Here is a 22,796-nt window from a genome sequence, read left to right as displayed (position 1 = left end):
CTTTACAGTTGAGAGCACTGTGGTGAAGGGACAGATCTGCTTTCAAAGAAACAGATGGGGATCAGCTTTAGCTTTGTTGTCTGTACAACGAAAAACTCTTGAAGAGTGAAAAACACACACAACCCTGGTGTATTGTATTTTTATTAAAATTTGTACACTTTGTATAATCTGTATCTTGTGGTATTTGGTACTATAGGGAAAACTTTGGCAAGACAGCCATTTTTATATTTTTGTTATTTCTTTGCTGTTTGGTCCAGATTACATTACAATTATACATGGACACTTTTTTGTACTGTACTTACAATATAATTTTTTTTTTTAACATTTGGAGTATTGTCGTTCATTTCTGGCATGCCCTGTTTTCTGCAGCTGTTGTTACTACTCATATCTAGTCTTTCTGAGCAAAGCACATCCAACCCTATCCCCACTAAGCTCAGTTTGCAGGCAAGCTGTATTCTTTGCAGCAGGACAGGTCACCCCAATCGCTGGAAGACCCCTGGGCATTTGGCTCTTCTTTCTGAAGGGAGACAAACCATCGAGTACTACGGATAGCACTGGGGCATTCCTCTTCCCTGCTGCCTCACCTCAGTTTGGGTTCATAGTATCAGGTGAGACCAATACTTGGGACTTGAGTGTGTTCCATGGGATGTCAGGCGTGGCAGCATCAGAGCAGGATTTGTGCTGGTTGTTAACATGTCCCCATTTTCCGGGTATGGGTGTTGGTTGATTGCAGCCGCAGCTTGGGCAGGGCTGGGGATTAGGCCAGGAGCAGGTCACAGAACACTGTGCCTTACCAGCAAACCTGTACAGGGTCACGGGATGGTTTGAGTTGGAAGGGACCTTAAAGCTCATCATTACAGCACTCTGCCATGGACAGGGACACCTTCCACTAGACCAGGCTGCTCAGAGCCCCATCCAACCTGGCCTTGAACAGTTCCAGGGAGGGGATATCCACCACTTTTCTGGGCAACCTGTTCCAGTGCCTCACTACCCTCACAGCAAAGAGCTTCTTCCCAATTTCTACAAGGGTGCTCCCACACCAGGCCCTGGAAAACTAAAACCCCATCGCTACAGGCTTTCCACGACTCGGGCACCGCTCTGGGTGTTCTGCACGAGCTCGGGTGGCTGCAGAAAGCGGCGGAGGCTCCCGGCGGCAGGAGCCCCTCTGTTCCCGCGGGCCGAGGCTACGGGCCGGCAGGACACCTGTCCGGCAGTCACCGCCCCTCCGCACGGCGGCTCCGCGCCTCGCTCAGACCGCGGCCCGGTGGGGCCGGGCCGGGGCCCCTCCCGGGCGGCGGCGGTGGCGTCACAGCGGGGCCCGGCGGGCCCGCCCCGGCCGGCGCGCGAGTCACGTGAGCGGCGGCGGCGGCGGCGTCAGCTGATCGCGGCGCGGCGGCGGTGGCGATGGACTTTCTGCTGGGGAACCCTTTCAGCTCCCCCGTGGGGCAGCGCATCGGTGAGACCCGCACCCGCGCCCCCTGGGCCCCCGCGCGGCCCCGCGAGCCCGCTCACCCCCGCCGCCCCGGGGGCGCCCGACAGACCCTTCCTCGGGGAAGCGCCGGGCCCCGCCCCCGCGGCGGGACCGAGCCGGCTCTGGCCAATCAGAGCAGAGCTCCTCTCTGACTGACGGGCACCGCCGACCAATAGCGAGCGCACAGCCCGAGGCGGCTCCCCCGGGGGCCCCGCCAACCAATCCGGGCGCGAGGGGGTCTAGGGGTTAAGTTTGCTCGCTTAAAGGGGCCGCGGGCCGGGGGCTCGGGCCACGCCCCCCGAAGCTGCCAAGGCCCGTGATTGGCTCGGGGCCATTCCCGCCAGCGCCTCTTCGGGGGCTTCGCGGCGGGGGCGGGGCCGCGCCGGGGGCACAATGGGAGCCGCTGATTGGCTGGGCACGGGGGGAAGGGGTGCGTGAGCAGCGGTGGCACGAGGGGCGCCCTCGGAGGCTGAGGGGGGCGAGGGGACAGAGGGGACAGTGGGGACAGAGGGGGCTGCAGGGACAGCAGCGACAGCAGCTCCGGGCTGGCCTGTCCCTGTGGCGTGCGGCTCACCCAGTCGGACCAGAGTCCTGCACCCGAAGGTCGTGCGCTCTGGGCACCGAGGGCGGCTCCCCGTGCTGAGCTCTGGGACGAGCGTCAGGGCTGTGGAGAGCAGCTCCCTGCGGCCCGGGCAGGCTCAGGACAGTGAGCACGGCGCCCACGCTGTGACCTGGCTGGTCTCCCGCAGCCCCTGCGCTCAGGGCAGCTTGGGGAACGTGGGAGAAAGATGTGGTCGGAAAGCAGAGCAGCGAGGCCACAGTTAGAACAAGACCATCAGCAGCTGCACTGGTGTCAGAACAGAGATTCTTAAAATCAGTTCTTTGAGCAGTTCTTGAAATAATTAGAATGAAGACCTGTTCTTCCCATGCTAAATTGCCTAAGGGCCTTCAAGTTGCACTTGAAGGTTGATGCCCATTTAAACTCTCCATCTGTGAGTTTATGCACTTCCATTCTTCCTGTTTGTCACTTGGCAGACCTTTGCTCTTCGCTGTGAACATCTGGTCCTGGATTCAGTCATTTTTGGTGCATTCGCGTGGGTGAATGGGCTGCTGTGGCTGGGGTGGGAAGGGAGCAAGCAGCTGCTCTGAGTAATGCTTTTGTAGGCACTGCTTATTTTAGAGGCTGCCCTAAGCACTGTCCAAAAGTGGGTCATTGGCTCTGCAATGTACCACTCTGGTGTTGGGTCACATAGGTGAGATGCACTACAGCAAGTTGGGGGATGGATCATCAGAGATCATTCTGTTATCAAAAACCTCCAGATGATCTTCAGCATCTCCCCAGAAGAACGTCACATGCTTTATCACACGTCCCAGGAAAAGCTGTCTCCTGCCCTTTCCCAAATGAATGCTCTTTGTTCTCTTGGTGACTGTATCAAATATGTCCTTGTGCTTGGGTAGAGGCAATCTGAGGATGTCACAGATCCCTTCTTGCCCTCCAGATCTTCTGGTCAGTATAGTAACCAGATTGTAAGTGGGGCCCCTCTGGGCCCTTCAATTAAAGAAGGGATTCCCAAGCAACAAACCAACAGCAAAGAAGAGGGGAAAAAAGGTATTGCAAGAGTGTTGTTAAAGAAGAGTTGAGAATCCCTAGTAACAGAGGTATGATAGTAGGGAGATCTTAGTGACTGGGGTTATTTGGGGTTATCTGAGTCCAAAGGGGTGGAGGAATTACTGAAGATGAGAAAGGAACTCAGTGCGGAGGACTTGAAAGGGGTGGTGGCTGAAAATATGAATGTTTTCTCCCTTTGAACATTGTCTATCAACATCCTGGGGACATCAATAAATGCTATCTTCCCTGTTTAATTTGAGACGTGAACATAACTTACCCAAACTTGTTTGGTAGGTCAGTTGCAGCTTCGTGTTCAACCCATGAGCCTGATCACCAAACCTGCATAGTGCTGCTGCTTTGGGCTGTCTGCAAAAAGCTAATGCTGCGTCCTTGTAAATTACTTAGGCAAAGTCATGTATGCTTGATATAGTTTATGAGGTCTAAAATAGCTTTAGATGAAGGCTAAGGAATATTTTAAAACTCCTCTGTGGCACACTGCAGCGATGTTCTCAAATTCCTTCAATAATGTTAATCTAGTAAGACCCATTTATTTTGCTGACTAGGAATCCAGAGCTGAGATAATCTCAATGATCTGTCACAGAATGAGTCAGTTGCAGAGGAGTAGGTTTTCTAGTTTCTTACTCACAGTTCTGAGATTTAGTCACAAAAGTTGCCTCTGTCCTGTTTTTGTTTGTGATGTCTCTTCCCAAGGCAGAGGAATACAGAGTTGCTTGTTTGTTTTTTCAGTATTTATTTTTGTTGTGTGAGGGTTTTTTTAAACACAGCACTTCTGACCAGTGGGAAATTTTCCAGAGTGATGAAGCATTGTAGTTTGGATTCCCCCCTCAAAAGGGAAATCTGCTGCACCTCCATCTCAGAGCTAAGAGCAGCTTTTTTCCACTTTCAAAGTGGAAAATCTAATTTCAAGGAGGTGAATTCCCTCTGCGTGAGAGAACGGAGAGGAAACCACCAATACTCTCTCCTCACCCTGGAAGTCTGAAATAACTGGTAATTATAGCAATACCAAAAGGGACAGAGGCAGGTTATTTCAGCGTGTGAGGGCAGGCAAGGGAGAAGAGTAACGGTGTAGCACAGAGATGAGGATTTTTTATGGTTGGGAGTTGTTTTAAGCATGAGAACCAGTACAAGTTGAGAATGTGAAGAGGGAGCAAGTAAGAGAGGTTCATGGGTGAGGAAGAGGGGCAGATACAACACAATATGCTAGAAAAATCTCCACAGCCATTTGGATCCCACCTTGCAGGTGTCACTGCGCCCCTCTGTGAGTTGGGACCTTGGGAGCAGTTGTCAGTAATACTCTCCTGTTGGAGCCAGGGGGGTCCCTGCAAGGCTGTGCTTCTCCAAAAGGCATTGCCTTGTCTCCTGTGCCCCCTCTGTGTGGAGGAGAAGGGGAAAAGGCAGAAACTGAAGATTCACTTGATCCCTGAGAGTTTGAGTTGAGTCACAGGAAAGGAGCAGGAGTTTAGAGACCCAAAAACCCACAGCACTATGTCAGCATAGCCTGTGTCCATCACCGTCCTTGCGTTAGCCTTGGAGCCATATCTCTGTTATCCCTAGAAAGCATTTTGTCCCCTCAGTCTTTGGAGGAGTGATACAGCTAAATGAGGGAGTCCTAACAGAGCTGAAGTTCCTTCAAGGGAAGCAAAACCATGAGGCTTAGCAAGGAGAGTTTGTACAGGGTGCTGATTTGGGCCAGGGGCTTTATGAACTGAAGGGAGCTTGGGAGAAAGGACTGTTGTGTTGCTTTATGTTGAACCTATTTAGTCTTGTGCAATGAAATGTTGGTGCGCTCAAATGCCTATTGGAATGCGTGAGAATGTGCTTGATGCTTTGCTGAGGAACTTAAAAGCCAGCAAGACTGATCCCTGTAGGGAGCACTATTTAATGGCTTGATTTGGAGGAGGGGCACACAGCTTCTGACCTGCTATGGCAAAGCATATCACAGGGAGAGAGTTCCTGAACGGCACCTGTCTGGTTATGAGTGCTTCAGATCCAGGATGGGGACCAAAGGGGACAGAAGCCCATGCAGAATCTTCCGTCCCTGGCTGCTTACTTCCCCACATCATGGACTGCAATGATGGTGTGCTGCTGCAGAGACGGTTGGGTGGGATTGCCAGACTTAACAGTGGGCTCTACCCTGCCATGCATGAAGGCAGAGACAATAAACTTGAAAAGAAGCAAAGTTGGGAAATTCACTCATGGCACAAAGCAAGGTACAGCTCCCTTGTGTCAGTTATACTAAGCTCGGAGTTCTTTGTTATCTGATGACTCCAAATAACTTTCATAACCTAGTTGCAATCAGCAGGAGCACATCAAATGCCAGGCAGGAAAAGAGTCGATGCTCTGGTTGAACCCGTACCACAGTCCTCAGTGATGCTGGGTCGATCTGAGCAATTTGTGAGGCAGCAGACTGGAATCAGACAAACCCCAATGCTGTCACACCCGGGGAACTGGACTGGCTGCCAAAACAATGTGGCTTTGAAACAACCCCGTGAAGGGGCCTCCTATACATTCAGCAGCCAGTAGGTTTGGGGCTTGGAGGGAGACGGCATTCGTAGATAGTCTCTGCCGGGGGGCCGTGGGTCAGGCTCAGCTGTTAGCACACAGAAGGAGATGCTGCCTGATGAGTCCCACCAGGCAGAGTGCTGGGCATGCAGTTGTGCCCTGCCTCCTGTGCTCGCTGTTTTTAGGGACCTGTCACTGCCCTCAGCCATCCAGGGCTCAGATTTCATGAGGGGCAGACAGCTCATGTGCTAATTACGGCTCGTGAAATGGGGCCAGCCACTCTGATCCTTCATGTGACTAATGAATTAGACTTTGTTTCCTTCTCTTCTGCAGGCTTTAGAAAAAGGGTAAAGTTCAGGATTTCAGAGAAAACTCCAGCATATCTTATTAGGCTCGGACAGTCCCTTAGAGCTTGGAAGAGAGCAAGGAGGATTAAAAGGGCATTAGCTCCAGCTCTCCCAAGGCCAGATAGGCCAGGCCTTGATCTGTACTGGGTGAACTCAAGTACTTCGTGTTTGGAATTGCCTCAGGGTCACATTCCTGTTTTCCATATACCCTAATACTGCTCTTCCAGCTTTTTATTTTATAAGCCTACATTGCATTTATGACAAGTTTACTGCTTTCCTGCAGCTCTTCCTTGATGAATGTATGAACAGGGGTGATGGTAGCAGGACCACAGCATTGTGAACCAACAGCAAGGCAGTGTGTGTCACTTCTGAGGAAGCCAAGTTTTGTCATAAGTGGCCAGAGCATGCATGGTTTATTTGCATTCCTGTCCGAAAAGCAAACCTACTGCTCGACCTTGGCAGGATTGGTGTGTTTGGAGGAAAAGGAGTGGTGGGGATCAGGTTACAGAGTGCCACCAAACATTGGGAAGCAAGGGAAGGGTGTTTGCAGATTCAGTTCATGCTTGTGTACAATGGCAGTGAGAATGAGGAGAGTTGGGGAGATTAGAATAGCAAGGACTTGATAGTTAAAGGCAGTTTTTATTTTGTCCTTGGTTTCTTCTGTAGCTCAGAGCTTCCAAGCAGGCTCAGCCCTGTTCCCAAGTTGTGGGTTTTTCCTTCCATGTGGAGTGAGAAGACTGCGAGAAGAGAGGATGTAGACAGCAGAGCAATGAAATGGATTTGTGTGATTCATTTCCAGCAGCAGCAAACAGTACAGAGAAAATTCTGGCTTCTTCAAACCACGGTGTGTCATGAGCAGGGAATCCCAGAGGAGAACACAAATGAAGGGTGGCTTTGTGACCATGTGTGCCAAATCCTTCAGACTGACCTGAGCCTGCCGGTAGGGCTAACTGTGTGGTGTCCCACGGCAGGAGGAAACCTGGAGCTCTGATATTACTGAGTCCTGATCCCAAAAATGCCCCCAGTGGAAAACATTTTCCCCCATGTGTTACCACAGCTTCACCTATTGATTGGTATATCCCCTGGTGCACCAGACATGCCCATTGCCCTGGATATATTCTCTACCACATCACCCAATATGATGCTACCTCCTGTGCCTCACTGAGGAAGCTTGGATCTGCCAGAGATCAGGATTCCTATGTAAAATTAGTACTCAAAGTGACAAAAGTTCACCTGAATCAAGAAACCTTGAGGATATTACAGTAGTAGCCAGACCTTCAGAAAGGTGGAAGAGCATCAAGAACACTCTGCCACTCTCCTTCCCTTGCCTGCCCTCTTCCACCTGGCTGTGGCCACAATGTAATCAGCATAATCACAGTGTAATCAATACATTCTGCAGCCAACAGAAAAGGTGGTGGTTGGATTGCGATAATGTGCAAATAACTTCACACTGTGGTGTGCAATCTGTGGGAGGGACACGTGTATAAGAGGCTGCCTTGCACAGTGCTGTGAATGGCTCTGTGCCTGACCCTTAAGTAACAGAACACCGCAAAACATGATGGATGTGCTTACCTAGGCAGGAGTTAAAAAAATCATCATCTTCCTGTGTGATGGTCTTATCCCATTACTGCGTGAATGGGCATTTAATTTCTTTCCCACACAGGGATCATTAGCTGCTGGGTCAAAAGGAGGAAAAGGCAGCTCTGCAGAGAAAAGGGCTTTCCAAAGGGGTAGAGGACCCAGAGCAGCAAGGGACAGCCCCAGATTTTGCAGGGACAGCAGTTTTGAAAATGCAGGCACTTCTGTTGGGTCTGAGCTCTCCTGAAGAGCACCTGGTAAGTGCCAAACCAGTCTGGCCAGTTTTAGTTCTCTAAGTTAAGTGTTTTGTAGGATGGGAGAGCTGGGAAGGATGATTCTTGCCCTCTGCTTGCCATCTGTTGCGTCTCCTTGTTTCCCCGTGGTTTCCTGCCGGCCCTGCTGGCAGTTCTGTTTCCCCCAGCCGCTGGTGGTGTCCCTGAAGGCATCAGTCAGTGGTGTGGCCAGGACAGAGACATGGCTGATTACAGGGTGGAGACATTGGTGCTCTCAGTAATAGCTGCTCATTTCCCAAATCTCTGCCTTGAATAAATAACATCAAGGCTGACTAAGGAATTCCTAATTAAAGGGAACACAATCAAAGCTGAAACAATATTGCTTCGACTTCAGCCTGCAGTTTGCTTCTGCCCACACTCCCCAGAGGCCAGAAGTTCAGGGGAGAGGTGTAAATGTTAAACAAGAGAGAGCCTGCTTTGGTTATGTTTGCTTGTCTATTTTTATAGGGCTGGTGTACCAAAAAACAGGGGGGTTGATTCTTTTGTCTCCTTAAGTGGTACAAACCAAGAGTGACTTTAGAGCTATGACGGTGCGAACGGACCAAACTCACAGTTTTTGGCCTTGCAGTAACAAAGCAAATAAGCCCCCCTTTCCTCAGCTGTGGAGATGAAGTAATGCTGAGCCCCTTCCCTTCCCACCAGCGATCCCACAGTGTGTGTGTCGGTAGCATGGGTGGCACGAGTGAAGTTGAGCATCCACCCATCCCAGCGCCAGCCAGCCATGTGCTCTGCGGTGCTGACACCTAGTGGGGAGCACTTGGTGACCCGGAATTTGCAGCTGGATTTGCCTCCTTGCATACTGTAGTGGAAGCCAGGGAGAAAGAGGCTGGGATCTGGGTGTTATAAGAGCTTAACAGCAGCCCATGAGAGTGCCAGGGCTGCTCTTAGCCCTACCCTGTTTTGGTTTCTGTTTTCCAGAGAGAGCTACCGATGGGTCCCTACGGAGCGAGGACTGGGCTCTCAACATGGAGATCTGTGACATCATTAACGAGACTGAAGAAGGGTAAGGAGAGCTGGCAAGGGTCCATATCCAGCAATGGGTCCCAGCACACCCTGTAACACTACATCCCTAGGCTGCAGTGGTAGCATACACTGGTGGAGGTAATAAGCTAGGCTTCCCAACAGTCCCTTAGACAAGACTCTGCTAGGAGACCTGGAGATACAGCCAATCTGCCACAGCATTTGTTAGATGCATCTGTATAATCTCTGTGAGTGCTGGGAGCCATTCAAACAAACCTTCAGGGTCTCCAGAGAACCCTTGATTCAATCCAGGCTGCCTCCCATGTCCCAAAGGCATATTTGCAATTCTTCCACTTTGGTTTATTCCTTCTTCGTACCCCTCTCTTTCTTTCCCCTGGGAACGTAAAAATCTGCAGGCTGGTGACTGAGTAGAGAGCTGCTGTTCAGTCCTCTCACTGTGCAAGTCCTACTGGGGTTTGCTGCTCAGGTATTGTCATGTACCGTCACTCAGACTCACGCAGAGTGGGTGGGGGAGCCCTTGTCTCCCTCTCCCTGCAGGGAAATGCTCATAAATCTGCCAGACTTGTTAACTCTGGACCTGGGGATTTGCCAATGAATTCAAGGGAGGCTGCTCCTTCACACAGTGGAGATGTCAAGAGCAGCATGTAAAAAAGAAGGTGCTACATGGAATAAAAAATGTAGGTTTCACTCCTGCTGTCCTACCCCACAGTGATGTTGACAGAGGATTAGCAAGCCCAGTTTTCAGCTTCACAGTTGTATGAAAACAAAGTCAAACATCTTTACTCACAGATCTGTCACCACTTCTTTTTCATGCTATTCCCATGGTGGAAATACACCTGTCTCTGTCCACAGTTCTCAGTCCTGATCTGTGGCCTCTTTTTTGAGGTCTGGACTCCTGATAACACAGCTGCACCTTTCTGGGATGACAGGCTCTCCCACTGCCCTGCTAATGCTCATCCATTGACACCATGCTGCCCCAAGGGTCAATGCAGTCCTTCCGTCCTCACTGGCTCAATGTCTCCCCCCCACTCTTTTCCCCTAGCAGTGCTCTTCTTCCAGCTCAGCCTCGCTTCCTGTGCTCTACTAGAGCATGTTGATCCATTTGTGCCCTCTCAGGACCACAGTGGTCTGAGACCACGGTGTTTCTCCCCTCTGAGAATGGTTAAGGAGGCCCGCAATATAGGCAAGATTTTGCCACTGAATCTCCCCTGGAGCTTTTTAATCTCCTTTTCTCCAGGGAAATGTTGTTTAACAGCTTCTCTCTGAGCAACACAGGAATTGTTGTAGCTTGCTTTCTTCTTCCTGTTTCTAACCCATGCCAAGCTTTTCTGTGATGTCCTCCTTTTCAGTCTCTCTGCCATGGGATTTTGCTCTCCCCCCAAGCTGTGTGTTTCTAGCATTGCTTTTACTCTGTTCTCTGTTGTGTCCTGAGCACCTTGAGTTGTTGCAGACATCAGCACAGAGGCCTCCAGTTTCAGGAACAGCACTCAGGGACATGGTTTAGTGGTGGACTTGGCAGTGTTAAGTTTGCTGTTGGACTCGATGATCTTAAAATGTCTTTTCCATCCTAAATGATTCTATGATTAGCAGGGCCCCACTCCTCTTGCAGAACCACAGGCAGAAGCTGTTTTACCTGTCATTGCTTCAAGCCACCCTGCAAACATGGTGGGGAAGGACACCTGCAGTGTATGAGGCATCCAGAGCCAGTGGCTGTTTTGCTTTGCCTCACTGTAGGTGGGGCTCAACCTTCTGATGATCTTTCTTCATTGCATTTCTCCCTCAGGCCCAAAGATGCTTTCCGAGCCATTAAGAAGAGAATTGTAGGGAACAAGAACTTCCATGAAGTTATGCTGGCTTTGACGGTGAGTGGTCAGGGCTCTTTCTCAGCTCCACTGTAAAGCTGAGTGCTGAACATGAGCTTTAGCTCACGTGTTGAAAAGACACATGTATCTAAAGCCAACAAGGCAAATAAGCACGTGCAGGCAGAGAAGTCTATAGCAAATACTTCATTGCCTTTGAAGGTTCTGGAGACATGTGTCAAAAACTGCGGCCACCGCTTCCATGTCCTGGTGTCCAGCCAGGACTTTGTAGAAGGTGTCCTAGTGAGAACAATCCTGCCGAAGAACAACCCACCTGCCATAGTGCACGACAAGGTGCTGACCCTCATACAGGTGAGCCAAGAACTGTGAGCATCTGCACCTGTTCAGAGAGTGTTTGTCTTTAGGTTTTACGGTAAAGTATCGTAAATGGTGATGGGCTGTGCTGTCTCCTTCTCCCCAGTCCTGGGCAGATGCCTTCCGTAGCTCACCGGATTTGACTGGTGTCGTTGCTGTCTATGAAGACCTGAGACGGAAGGGCCTAGAGTTCCCCATGACTGACCTGGACATGCTGTCACCCATCCACACGCCACAGAGGGTATGGGAGCATTGCTGAAGAGAAGAATGTTGGGCAACTGCCATTCTGGAGCTATGAGGGGACTTTAGGGACTCTGTCTTGCATTTAGAGGGCTTTTGGGGAGTGAGAACTCCAGGACAGGCAAGAACTGTTGAAAGCAGGTGCCATCAACATTTCTCCTCTAATGTCAGGTGTGAGTGTCTAACATCTAAATCTCTGTCATTTTCCCACCTCTGTCTATAGACTGTGTATAGCTCTGACTCCCAATCCGGACAGAACTCACCTGCAGTCAACTCCCCTCAGCAGATAGAGTCCATCCTCCATCCTGTCACCTTGCCCACTGGGAGAGGCTCATCCAGTGACGCACCCATCACACCCACACCAGAGCAGGTGAGTTGGACACAAGCCCTGTGATGTTCTTTACTCTCCCTGTGTTTGGGGGCTGTTTCACAAACACTGTTATGGGACTGCTGTCCTGGTCCTTCCCTAGCCTCTGTCTTCAAGAGCCGTTCCTCTACAGCACAGTCCCTTGAGAGCTCCCCAGAGCTCCATTGTGGTCACATTGATGAGCTGGGATACCACAATCATGGAGTGGTTATGTTTTCCAAAGACAGGGCTGCTTGCAGGTAGAGGGAAGTTCTGGTTATAGGGAAGTGGGGACCAGAGACATCAAGGTTTAGAGTGAGGTCTTTGTAATGCAGTTCAGCAAAAGCTTGCTCAGTAGATGCCTCCTTATCATCTTTGTTTAGCTTGCCTCACTGCTTACTTTATACAAATCAGCCCTGTCTGGCTCGTGGTTTCCGAAGGCTAGGGCTTCCTCACTTGTTTCCCCATCCTCTTTTCTCCTTCCTCACCCTGACTTCATATGACACCATATTCAGCACCAAACCTCCAGCTGTCAGTATGTTGCATTCCCTTGCAGAACAATGGTACAAACTGTTCTAAAGAGGCTCATTAGCAGCTTGTGAAACCAGAGGGATAAAGCTTCAACTGCACACTTACCTGAGGCTCTCCTGTTGAGTGGGAATTAATTTTTTTCGTCTGCTTTGGAAATTAAACCATTTAAGTGGCTGCCACACAGGACTTGCTAGCTGGGGAGAGATTTGAATCATAACAGCAGCGCCTGTGCTGGCTATTAAAAATCAAGGCTAGGCTAGTAGCCAAAGGTCCCAGTTGAGGGCCTGGCATCTGTTACCAGCAAATTAACTCAGTGGTAAGTAATGAAGATTCTTTCTGCTGGGGGCTCCCGAGAGCTTAACAGAGTGGCAGCAGTGGTGACAAATTAATTCCCCAGTGGCTGTTCCCTGCAGCTCTACGAACACACATACAAACATGGTGCTATTTACTGCTGTACAGAGCTACCTCAGCTACCTCCCCAGTCTTCCCAGGTGGAGCTGTCACTTCCCTTTTGCAGATTGGGAAGCTGCGCAGTGAGCTGGAAGTGGTGAATGGGAACACAAAGGTCATGTCGGAGATGCTGACGGAGCTGGTGCCGTCCCAGGCTGAGCCTTCTGACTTGGAGCTGCTGCAAGTAAGGAACACTGGAAGGGTGGAGGGCTGGCACAGGCAGCAAAATTTAGCAATGACTTGATGGACTGAGGCATGATGCATGCATGCCAGACATGGGTAACAACTGGACAATTTAGTGTGGGGTTTATTAGGGAGTAATGGGATAAGGGAGACACAGGGTAGATGGAGGGAAATTGCACTACTGAGGCTGGAATCATCTCACATGGAGATTTGTCCCTAAGGGCCTTTCTTTCTGGGCAATGTGTTACACAAAAAGCATACAATAATTCCATGTAGAGTCCAGACTCAATTTCACTCTCACACCAATATTTATTGCCCATCAACAAATTCCTGATAGATCCCAGTAGCCTCTGGAGTCTATGTCTATTCCAGTCAGACTCCCAAATCCATGAGTGCTCAGCCTTAGCGTGAGCTGTGTGGTAACTTCCCCTTGCTTTGAACAGGAGCTGAATCGGACATGCAGAGCCATGCAGCAGCGTGTACTGGAGCTGATTCCCCGTGTCCTCCATGAGCAACTCACCGAAGAGCTGCTTCTCATCAATGACAACCTCAATAACGTGTTTCTGCGCCATGAAAGGTACCTCTCTTCTCCCTTCTCTGCCCTGCTCTCCCACGAGCCCCTTGAAGGCCACCTATACCACCCTTTTGATCTGTCCGTAAGTATAATACTCAAGATGTATCAGTCTATACCATCCCTCTCTGAGAACAAAGTCATTTCTCAGTTTTAGCTGACTAATCCCTGTCCCTTCAAGACTATATGGAGAGCTATGTTTAAACCATTTTGGTTGGGAATAGCTCTGGAGGATCACAAGCAGCTTTCTCTCTCAGGAGACATCAGCTCTGTGGGTCTTGTTGTGGTGTCTTCAGTCTTGAGAGGAAATTAGGCCTTGAGCCATGTTCCCCCTTTCCTGTTATGTAGGAAGGGACAGGCTGTGCCATGCCTTATAAGAAATCTGTGGGTGAATAAGCACATGCTATTGAAATGCATCCTGTCATTTTTCTTGCAGGTTTGAGCGCCTTCGGACAGGACAGCCTGTCAAGGTAACTCAGAGCAACTTCACCTCTGTGAAGCTTAGACTGCATCCCACAGGTCCAGCCGGGCCTGCCGAATTGGAGAGAGGTTCAGTCTGCCCCTTAGAAGTGGTAGGCTTTGCTCTCCCAGCCAAGGTGCACCAGACCACCTGGTGTGCAGGACACTCCATTTCCCACTGCCAGCCTCGCCCTCCCTGCCCGTGGGAGCCTTCCCCTCACTCAGAGAGCAAGAGCAGAGCAGCAGCAGTTATGGTTTTCCAGCACTGAATATTGGGAGGATCAATTCCCATATGAGCCTTCTCTGAGCACTGTCCTGTCCTCTGAACCGGCATCTACCCTACTTACTGACATCTAGCAGAGCTGGGAGGCTGGCTACTGAGACCAGCCCTGGGACACTGTTCCCAGCAAGTTCTCTGATCACTGTCCCCTTTCTCACAAGGAAAGGCTTCACAACTGGCATCTTTCGATGGGTATAGAAGGGTTTTCCTCTCCAGTATCAATGAGCTAGGACTGTAGGGCCAGGGTGTCCAAGCTTCCGAAACTCTCCACCATCTTCTTTTTTCTTCCTTCAAAGGCACCAAATGAGGCAGAGAACAGCTTGATTGATCTGGGACCCAGTACTCCTTCTACATTAAAGCAGCCTGAAGTCACCAACAACCTTTCCTCTCAGCTGGCTGGAATGAGTATGTTTCCATGCAGTTTTCCTCTCATCTTTCTCCTGTGCTGCATCGGGAATCCCTTCCTGCCCTTGAATCATCTCCCATAATTATATAGTCATGTTCACAGAGTAACCTGGAGAAATGGTGTGTGTTTTCAACTAATAAACTCATGAAGAAACTTGTATATGCCCCAAGGCACTCAAGCATTGTGCAGGAGGTGGACATGCCTTAAGAAGGATCTCAGCATTAGTCTGTGGCTAAGGATTAGGCCTTCCAGCAGGGTAGGGGATGAAATTGCCCCCTCTGCATGCCTGGCAGCATTGCCTAGTTGCCTCTCTTGCTGTGTGGTGTGAGGCTGACCTCTAAGGTCTAGAAGAAGAAAATCAGCTGAAACTATGCTGCAAAGGTGAAGCCATGAGCATCTTGGGCTCAGGACTCAAGATCTGACAGGTTGTTTACTGAAAAAGCCTGAGAGGTCCTAAGGGTTCTTCAAGATATACCAGCAGCCTACATAACACTGCCTGAAGCTCTCACTGCCTGGGAGCACATTCAGTACAGCTGGGATGCAACTACCGAAAACTGGCAAGACTGTTTTTATAGACAAGCCAGTTGAGATATTTTTCAAGTCAGGTTTTTTTCAGATGATGTCTGAGTCATGAAAATCCACTCATCTGTCTCAGAGGTGCTTGCCCAGAAGCACAGGTCTTCCACAGGTTATGGAGCAATTCCCTCCTGAGCTGTCTAAAATGGTCAGGAACATCTAGCCTTCAGCATCAGTTCAGTAAATTGATGATGATGCTTTTGCCTAAGACTGAGCCAAAAATCTCTACTGAGCAGGCAAAGAAACTGCTTCTGTTACTTCACTGTCGACACTGCACACTTGTAGCCTGTGCTGCAGCTGAGGGGCAGGATAAAGGAGTGGGCCTAGAACAGTTTAGCCTGTTGTGATGATAGCTTTCCATCTAGCACTCTCCTAGCCCACAGCCCTTCATTTACTGCTCTGAGCTGCCTGTTCACCCTTCTTTCTCCCACAGACTTGGGCTCGAGCAGTGTAAGCGCGGGGCTGCACTCCCTCGACACCTCTGGCAAGCTGGAAGAAGACTTTGACATGTTTGCCCTGACCCGTGGCAGCTCGCTGGCTGAGCAGCGCCGAGGGTGAGTGCAGCAGCCCACTCTGTCCTGTCCTGCCTTCTTGTAAAGGAAGGAGTGCTCAGGGCAACTGGGGCCATGATCCCAACCAACAGCAGTTCCTGGGATACAGGAGGATGCAACAGAAATGCACTCTTTGGATGCACAGTATTTGTAGGACAAGCTCTGTGCTCCCAGTCCTTTTTTCTTCTACCGTCATCTTCCCTTCATAGTTTCCTCCTGGGTATGGAGAGAAGGAAGCGGTTCCTGTATAGGAGCACTGTGGTGCCACATGTTCTCAGGAGATTCAGTGTCTGGAGATGAAGGTGTGGAGTGGGACTGGCTGAGTTTTCTTGTCCGTCTCATGTGCCCTGAGTGGGGTGATGTTAAGTTCAGGAACTGTTGAACACTGATGGAGCCTAACAGGGTATTGAACTGGAGTGCAGGAAGAATGCAGTCAGTTGTGGCAGGGCAGGGCACTGCTCTGCCTCAGCTTCCCTGTTGGCAAATGGGACTGATGTTTCTTCCCCTACAGTGTGTTTGAGACCTGGAGTAAAGCACTAAGAGCTGGGTCTCCATTGTACTGGCTGAAGTGGTCTTCTCTACTGCAGAATGGATTCCTAAATCCTTGTTCTGGAGGAGCTAACAGTGGCTGTGCTGACCAGATCTGTTGGGTTTGAGAGACTGTGGCTGATCTCACACTGCTTTCCTGTCAGAGTCATTCCCTGCTCTCCATCAGCTACCAAGCAGTAGAGCCCACAGGCGCATGGCTGTCTCCGGCCCTCCAAGACCTGTGCTCCTGCGCTCCTGCATTCACTGGGGTGCCTTGTTCTGCAGCTGGATAGCAGCAAGTTAAGGTCTCTTATACGTGTCAAGTTAAGGTCTTTTAAGGACATCTCCTTCCATTCCTCTGCCTTATACTACCTCTGGTAAACATGATGGGGAAATCTGTGGCCTACACATGACTTCATGTGTTTTGTTCATGGATTTTCCCACCACTTTTATGGTGAGGTGTGCTGCCTGAGGGCAGAGGCAGTGCAGCTCAAAAGCAATCGTGCCAACAGCATCTGATCTGGGGCTGAAATCTGAGCCACTGGTATGTACTCAGTGCTGGAGGCTGGGGGAGATCTGGACAGGGGTGGAATTGTATCCTCTGTGCTGTGGTGCAATCCTTAACAGGCTGAGGCACAAGTAACAAGACATCTTCTATTTATTCCTCACTGGCCTTCATCTGCCAGCACTTGCGCTCCTGCCAGGTAATCTCTACAGGCTCGGGCTTCGCATTTCACTCATCGGCATCTGCTCTCAGTGTCTCCCTCCACCTGAACAGACCCACTGCCCTACAGCTCCCGAACAGGACGTGCTGGCAGGAGACACAAGCAGGGCTGCTGGCGTTTTTTCCTGAGCCCCCCCATGCTTCATGTGTGCCTCAGTGAAGCAGTGCTTGAAACACTTCAAGCCTTTCCTGCCGTTCTTCCTCATCAGTGGCATGATAGCAGTGCTGTACTTCGTCCTGGATGCCATTGTCCACAGCGGCCCCTTCACAGATGAGCACTTCTTTGAGAAATTTGAGCAGCGGTGGCCCAAGCCCCTGGCCCCCAACAGAAACAGCTCCACTTGATGGTCTGCTGGATCTGCTGAAAGGGGCCCAGGAGCAGCTGGAGAGGAGACTTGTGGAGAGTTTCTGTGAAAGGCTTCATTCTCCTAGCATGGATGGAATGTTTTCCCCACTCTACATGGATCAAATGGTGATGTGTGGCATTATCATGTGGGATAGCAGCATAGAGAAATGGGATGAGGGAGATTATGGATGAGACGTATCTGTGTGTGGAAAGAAGTTGCTGTAATGGTGCATTAGGAGACCATGAAACAACACTAGGCTCTTCTGATCATCCAGTCTCACATATGTAGCATGGGCCAGTGAGCCTCTGCCACCATCAGTTCTGTTGTATCAGTTAAAGAGATATTTTTGAGCTGTGTTTGTGAGGTGAGTATGTAGGGGCTTGTTGCTCAAATCCTTTCTAAAGTAGCTGTTATATTCTGGTCAGTCTGAGTTAGTTTTCTCTCTTTATAGTCAACCCCAAAGAAGGTAAGTGGTGTATTGATGCACCTAGCTCTGTAAGTCTGTGTCTAGTTTCATATGATACCTCGTTATTCTCCTGTCATGTGCCACAGCTGTCCTGTCGCATCCCATAATAATGTTGCAGCGAGTAGATTAGTCTGTTTTGTGGTGAGCTATACCTTTAATAGGGGTTTTGCTCACCTTTCTAGAAGCTCTTGGGAGCAGAATGGCAAGAGATGAAAAGTCATGCAGTCAGAATAACTGAATATATGTTTAGGAGTTTTTGCTCTTCACTCTCAGGCATCTCATCAGCCTGTGCATTATCTAATTTCATGCTTTCAGGGTAAAGTACGAAGATCCCCAAGCCACCAAAGGACTCGCTGGTGCCCTAGATGCCCGGCAGCAGAACACAGGAACAGTAAGTGGCCACAGAGCTTTTAGTGTATTACCAAAAATAAGAGTATCCTCCTTGCTCACCAATGCAGTAAATGTGCTGTCTGTTTGCAAAAAATCAAGTGTTTTGCATTACCAGTGATAACTCCTAGTCTCCACAAACCTGCATGTCTTACCTGGGCTACATATCTCATTCTTTAAACCCCTGAGGTGCAGAACTATGGAAAGCCTGGGGTTAACTCAATCAGCCACAGGATGTCCTCCCTACATCTGCAGGGAAATTTCCACGTGGAAATGTATGTTTTATTCATCTTAAGCAGGTTTCCAAGTCCAGTTGCCCCCTCTCTGCAATCAGAGAAGTAGGCCACCAGTAAAACGTGTTCTTTCCCCCACCCTAGACCCACTGCCTCCCCTCTCCCTCACACTCTGCAATGCAGGCTCTCTCTCATCCAGGGGGAGTCTGGTGCCTCTAATGATGGAGCCCAACTGACTAAATGGATGATGCGGCAAGGAATGGTGAGATCTGAGATCACGGAGGGCCAGCAGAGAGGAAGGAGGCTGGGGCTGCTCAAGTAGAAGTGGCGCTGGCACAGCACATGAGGATGCACAGCAGACATCAGCAGAGATTGCTAACTGAAATGGAGCAACCCTGATCTTGGCCAGCGGTGGAGATCAGAGTTGGGAAGGAAGCAGGCAGAGTGTCAGCCTCAAGTAAACATGTCTGTAGGGAAAAATCCTAGGAGCTCTGAGGCCAAGAGAGCACATGCACTCTGAGCTAGAGGATGGCCTGTTTTGGCGTGGGTATCTGGGGCAGAGGCACTAGCTGGTGGCATCATGAGCTGCTTCCATTCATTCCCCTTGCAGCCTCTTCTGCTTAGCACAAGCTGCCTCGTTTGGAGGAAAGCACATTGTGACTTTTACTGTTCAAGGCCTCCTCCTGTAGCTTGAGTGTTTGAGCTTTCAGGCTGTTGAATTTGGTCTTTTAGCAGCAGGAATTCCTAAAATTACATTCCCTCAGGCACATGGAGGCTTTGACAGCTCCCAGGTCTGAAGCTTGTTAGCCTGTCTTCCTGTAATGGGCACTGCCCAGACTGATGTCTGCTTTAGGAAGTTTCCCCACATGCTGTCCCCTTGGCTTGAATGCACTTCTACCCCAAAGAGTTTCTCTCTGGGCAGGCTCTCCAGTTCGCTTCGAAACTTCCCTAATCTCACACATCCTCTTCCATCCCCATTTATTCATCTGCCAGCTGTAGTAACTATCTGCACTTGCTCCCTGGTTTGGGGAAATCTTCCTGTCCTTGATAAGAAGTTGTTGCTCTTTTTCTTGGTCTTGGTGTTTTCCAGAGGCCAAGGGAGCTATACATATTAGAAGACTAATAAATAAGTTACCACAAATACTCTCACGCTTCTGCTTGTGGAGCCTTTAGCAAGGGCTGCTTCTTTCTCAGCTTTGGTCAGGAGCTCCTGCATAGAGAAAATGTCCAGATTTGGTTTCCTTCAAGGTTATCTCTGTCCACTAGTAATATGTCTCTTCACTGCTTAAATTGACCAGGGACATGAATGGGATAACCTCATCCCTACCGAAAGTAAAATTTACTTTAATTGTAGATGACATTCTCTTCGATTAATCTGTTTCAGTAGTTTTGTGTGATGTCAAATCCTGCTGTGCTTCATGATCCTATCAGGGAACTGATTCTTGGCAGGTGTCTTTTCTCCTTATTGTGGTGCCAAACCTGGCACATCCGGTATCTTAAGCACTGCAGACTTTGACATCAGACTGTCACTAATTTTTAGAAGGGAAGAGGTGTGGAGAAATGCACACTTCTTGTCCTCTGGCTGCATAACACAAGCAGCCAACTCCCACCTAGTGAGACCTCACCAAAATGGAAAGTCTGGTCTAGTCCTAATACCCCAAAGTCAACTGCCAAACCACAGAGGCTCTTAATGGCATGTACCCTGGAAACTATGCATGTCTGGGCATGGATGTGGGAGAGCAAGCAGGTGAGTGGTGGCATTGGTAGCTGGGAAAGCTTTGCGGTGGCACTGGCTGGATTTGGAAGGGCCTGAGCTGACTGAACAGTGGAGCAAGAGGGTGAGCTTCTGCATTGGGCTTTCTTTTTGCGTAATGGATTTCCTGGAACATCCTCTCTTTTCTTGGCCTCATCATCCTTTTTTCCTTTTGTCCTAGGTGCCAGTTCCTCAAGCCAATTTCATGGAAGACATAGAAAAGTGGCTCTCCACTGATGTGGTAAGTGAGGGGCTGCTTTCCTGGAGCCACTTGTCCTGCCAGAGTTCTCTGCAGGGCTGGACTTCAGGTGGTGGGCAACACTGCTGAATGTATGGCACAGGCTGCTCAGAGGGAGCAGGGAAGGAAAGGCCAAGGACACAGGGCAACAGTATAATTAGCCTTCTGGGAGGCATAGCAAATGAACTGAGGATCAGGGCCACATGTCTGTACTGCAGAAGTGGAAGGAGAACTATCTTGTCTCTCTCTGTGCAAAGAATCACATCTGTGAGATGCCTTTATCTATCTTCCTTCTAACCATGCCCTTCTTCTTCTCTAGGGTGAATCAGAGGATGCAAAAGGTGTCACCAGCGAAGGTGAGACGTGCCACCTATCCCCTTTTCTCTAACTGTTCCTGGCAGCATGTTGGCTCTTCCATTCTTTGCTAATCCTCTGCTCTTCTCTTTCCCCAGAGTTTGACAAATTTCTGGAAGAGCGAGCGAAAGTTGCAGACCGCCTACCCACTTTGTCCAGCTCCTCAGCAGGGAGGTCTGTCTCCCCTCCAACTGCCAGCCATCATCGGAAGCAAGCAAAGGAAGATGATGCTATGTTTGCTTTGTGAATGCTATGGACCGGTGTGCTGTGGAGCAAGAGGCTGTGTGTGCTGTTTTGCTTGCCTCCAACCAGGGGCCAGCAGAGGAAGGACTCTGTCCCCTTCCTCCATTCTCTTCCTCTTTTACCTTTGAGTTGTTTTTATTATTAAGCTGCTTTCAGACTTCAGATAATCTTTGTTGTGTTTAGGGATATCACACGATAGACTTGTGAAGGGGAGTTTCAAAGCTGCTAGAAGAATGTGGGAGTTCAGTGGGCTTTTCTCTTTTTGGTACAGTGTGGGCAAAGCAGAAGGAGCTCTGGAAGAAGCTCCCCATCCTACTCTCCAGTGATGTAGTTAGAGATCTTGCCCAAGAAACAGGAGAGGCTGCAGTCTGCTGCTGAAATCATTCCTGCCTGCCTCTTCCCTCACCCCTTCCCTAGACTGGATCTCCAGCCCTCTGCCTGCCAGTATTAGACTGGAAAGCACAGGGATGTGAAGCGTTACTGGTGGCCAAGGAGGAACACTAATGGTAGAGGGACCCTGTTGCTCTAATCTCTCTTGCACAAGTGCTTGTGGTATGCAACACCTTCCCACTCATAACCCCTTCTCTTCCTCATCCTTTCCTCCCCTTCCCCATCAGTTTATCCAGAATCCTACCCACAGCCCAGATGTTTTCATTGCAAGACAGCCAGTTACCCAGGCCCTTGGCAGCACACAGGGCTTGAGCTGCAAGCGGTACCCCAGGCTGAAGGGGCTGTCTCCTATGGGGTAGGATGTGCCTTCAGCAAACTATCTGCAGTTAATTTAATTCTCCCATTATTATACTTTTCTCCCGACGTGATCCTACCCCTCTCTCTCACTTCCACTGATGCCTTTCACCACATCGTGCCGTGGTGTGGGGAGTTTCTCCATACAGACTCCCTCAGGGTAGCTGTATGTTCTGGGGTCGCAGAGCTGTGTTCCCTAAAGCAGGAGGCCCTTACATTAGCACTGTTACACCACTGGGGGGAACATGCTGTTGCTGCAGTTCAGCTGGTGAGCACAGGGGCGAAGCAAGACATCCATCATCTCATGCCAGCCAAGCAGCCCTACAGCAGCCAGGAGCTCCTTCGTACATGAGGAGCAAAACCCTTTGGAGCAAACTTCACATGCTGCCTGATTGTAAAGGAAAACCAGGGAGGAGGGTGCCAAGCCCAGGGCTCCTGCTTGTGGGATTTCTTGTTGAGTGTGGGAGAGCTGCCTTTTTTTACTGCACATTAAAGGAGCAAAGACTTGAGCCTCCCTTGAAGATATGGTGTGTGCTGTGAGTGCTGGTGTGGGGAGGGGAGGATCCTGTGGGGAGAAGAGGAGTGAAACCATGCAGCCACAGTTTCTTTCCATGAAAAGGCAAGGACACTGTCATGCTGCGAGGAGGCACGGTGTGGGGGCCAAGAGTGCTGGGAGCCAAGGCAGGTGCTTGCTGCTTTTTACCAGTCTCCTGGGTCAGTGACTACAGCCCATCTCAAAATAGCCAGAGGGTGAGCTACCTCCTCTCCTTTCCCTCTCTGCCTTGTGACCAGATCTGGATACCCACCTTGCAGCCCATAAGTCACTTATAAAAGACATGCAAGAAACAGTTGCTACGAAAGGGCCCTCTGGTATCCACAGGGCATTCTCAGTTGTCCCCATGCCATACCCCAGCATGCAGCTGAGTGGCAGCTGAGGGAAAGATTCTTAAAAGGAAGTGTAATGGGTTGAAAGTGTCATCTGAGCCCTAGACTTGTGGGAAGGAGTTAAATTAGCTGAAGTTGCTCGTGCCTCAGCACCTCCCTCTCCCCATGCCTGCTTGCAGTCTCAGCTGTACCAAGCTCCGGCAGAGCCTTGAGGATAAGAGCTGCAAGGAAGCTGGGCTGCAGCTGGTGGCAGCAGAGCTGGAATAATCAGGGTGCTGGTTTTCTTCCTCTGTAAGCAGTTGTGAGACAGGAGGAGGCTTTGTGT

The 22,796-nt window shown here is 50.0% G+C and overlaps 1 protein-coding gene across 1 annotated transcript; it reads left to right on the top strand.

The window, feature by feature from the left end:
• Positions 1-1,347: 1,347 nt before the first annotated feature.
• TOM1 (target of myb1 membrane trafficking protein) lies at positions 1,348-22,107 on the top strand. The gene is made up of 15 exons (XM_027879562.1): positions 1,348-1,456; positions 8,740-8,824; positions 10,586-10,664; positions 10,824-10,973; positions 11,083-11,217; positions 11,440-11,586; positions 12,611-12,727; positions 13,170-13,303; positions 13,734-13,767; positions 14,333-14,441; positions 15,452-15,572; positions 17,950-18,025; positions 20,189-20,248; positions 20,565-20,601; positions 20,698-22,107. The coding sequence occupies exons 1-15, from the start codon at positions 1,405-1,407 to the stop codon at positions 20,844-20,846; spliced, it is 1,485 nt and encodes a 494-aa protein (XP_027735363.1). The 5' UTR covers positions 1,348-1,404; the 3' UTR covers positions 20,847-22,107.
• Positions 22,108-22,796: the final 689 nt, after the last annotated feature.

Source organism: Empidonax traillii, unplaced genomic scaffold (assembly GCF_003031625.1).
Source record: "Empidonax traillii isolate 1590-97213 ecotype Southwest subspecies unplaced genomic scaffold, ASM303162v1 scaffold55:size2822071, whole genome shotgun sequence".
Lineage (NCBI taxonomy): Eukaryota > Metazoa > Chordata > Aves > Passeriformes > Tyrannidae > Empidonax > Empidonax traillii.
This window is presented reverse-complemented; position numbering and strand designations above follow the sequence as displayed.